Here is a 2346-nt window from a genome sequence, read left to right as displayed (position 1 = left end):
GGAGTCTATAGTGAATGTGTTGCCTCCCCCCATGTTGTGCTCTGTACAGTTACACGAGGTACATCCTGCACACTTGGTGATGCAGCCACCGAACACACACAGTACAAGACGTCCTTCTGGCCGCTCATTCACCTGCTGGCCACCTCCTTCCTCGTGCGGGCGTTCTCCTCCGCCTGGCTTCTAGCATTCTGAAAAGTGACCTCCTCCGGCGCCTCATCATTTTCACTCTCCAGCTCCTGCTCCGGAGTCATGCTGCCTCCACACAACACACAGCTCAGCTGACTGCAGGAAGCGGAAGAGCGATAAAGAGTACAGTACAACAGCACACTACCTGCTGGAATACCTCGAACAGCGACCTCTACTGCCCGGCTGACTAAAACCCTCGATCGAAACACTAGAGCTGCGGAAGAGAGGTGCACCGCCTGATGGAATGTCACTTTCTCTTACACAGCGACACCTGCTGCCCTGTATGACCAATGGAGGTGCAAAGACACTTTGCGCGCTTGAATGTCATCTTTCTCTCACATCGACACCTGCTGGCCAGGCTGACCGTAAAATCTAAGCAGAATTCTGTATTAATGGGATACCCTGACAGAGTCTCTTTCACTGGTGGTGTTATCTAACTAAACCCATACCCCCAAACCTTCTCTGACTGAACCCATACCCCCAAACCTTCTCTGACCAAATTCATACCCCCAATTCTTCTCTGACCAAACCCATACCCCCAATTCTTCTCTGACCAAACCCATACCCCCAATTCTTCTCTGACCAAACCCATACCCCCAATTCTTCTCTGACCAAACCCATACCCCCAAACCTTCTCTGTCCAAACCCATACCCCCAAGCCTTCTCTGACTAAACCCAACTTACTCCACAGAGTGTCCTTTCATCTTGATGTGATACATGATCCTGGCCCGATGTCCCATAGGATCTCCTTGTTAGCACAGTTGCAGTCTTTCTAGAGTCCTCCTTTAATAAGGGTCTCTTCTCTTTGAAAGTAAGAGGGTCGGCCCTCTTTAGTAGAACCATTTAATAATGGTGATTGTAGATTTCCCAACCCCTCTTGCAAGGATAGAAGGGGAAGGGACTAATCAGTAAGTTGGCCCAGGGCAATGATGTACAGCTGTTGCTGAAGTGAATGTATATATACAGTAAATTGCTGAAAGAGACTGCCAGAGATCAGAAGCACTCTCTGATGACGTGTAGTCTTTCTGCAGGTTGTAGCCAATGGTCGGTCGTGGCTTGGCCCCTGAAGCTCCTCCCCCAGTGTCAGTCTGGGCCCTGTCCCCTCCCTGCTCCTTCCTTCTATTCAGCAGAGTGGCCAGCACAGCCATGTATGTGCAATCACTGTGCGCCACTTGGGGGATCGGGGCTGGATCAGCACTGCAGGGGGGGAAAAGCTGTGATTGCGGCCCAGGGCCTGCAATCTGAGGACAAAACTGGGGACAGACGTAGTCCGGGGACAGTGTCCTCAGTCTGGAGTGTCTGGTCACCCTAATATAAAGTCCACCCGCCGGGAGGCTGCATATATGCATACCATCAGAGGGAAGAGGTTAAAGTGGGACATTACCTGTCTATTCTTTACAGTCAAGGAAGTTGCCGTCTTAGCCTCTGCTTGATCAGGATGAACCCTCTGCAGTCTGCACCCTGCTATAACCCTTTCTAGCAAACTTTGCAAAAAAAAAAACCTGAAATTTATGTAGCAGGATTCCCAGCCGTTTTGCTGGATATGGGTCCGCCTGGGTTACCGCTATCAACAACAGCACATTTAAGCATGTTCTCCAAGTGTGAGCACTGAGACAATGACCAGTCCGGTATCTTTGGGTTTTTTTGTATTTATTTTGAACTTGGATGGGAGAAGGGATGAGTGGGATACTCCTCTTGCTCAACTATGCACAAATTGCTTGGGACAACTGAATAATAATAAACATCTGTCCAAACCCATACCCCCAAACCTTCTCTGACTAAACCCATACCCCCAAACCTTCTCTGACCAAACCCAACTTACTCTACAGAGTGTCCTTTCATCTTGATGTGATACATGATCCTGGCCCGATGGCCCATAGGATGTCCTTGTTAGCACAGTTGCAATCTTTCTAGAGTCCTCCTTTAATAAGGGTCTCTTCTCTTTGAAAGTTGGAGTGTCGGCCATCTTTAGTAGAACCATTTAATAATGGTGATTGTAGATTTCCCAACCCCTCTTGCAAGGATAGAAGGGGAAGGGACATTGGGAATAGGGCTCGGGCCCTGGCAATAAGATGAACTGGAACTTTCCTGTACACTTTACATCTGGGCTATCCAGCCCTTCTTCTTTTGCAGCAAATAATCACACTCAGGCTAGCCAGC

At 49.1% G+C, this 2346-nt stretch overlaps 1 protein-coding gene across 1 annotated transcript in view; it reads right to left on the bottom strand.

Moving 5' to 3' along the window:
* NOL7 (nucleolar protein 7) overlaps window positions 1–296 on the bottom strand; it is a 34369-nt gene extending 34073 nt beyond the window's left edge. Inside the window, exon 1 of the mRNA XM_082258189.1 lies at window positions 133–296. Coding sequence (XP_082114315.1) covers window positions 133–251 — 119 coding nt within the window. The 5' untranslated portion in view covers window positions 252–296. The remainder of the gene's footprint in view (window positions 1–132) is intronic.
* Between the last annotated feature and the right edge of the window lie 2050 nt (window positions 297–2346).

This window comes from Pelophylax lessonae, assembly GCF_965119305.1.
Source record: "Pelophylax lessonae genome assembly, chromosome: 5".
Lineage (NCBI taxonomy): Eukaryota > Metazoa > Chordata > Amphibia > Anura > Ranidae > Pelophylax > Pelophylax lessonae.
The sequence above is the reverse complement of the archived record's forward strand: the minus strand, read 5'-3'. Positions and strand labels throughout refer to the sequence as shown.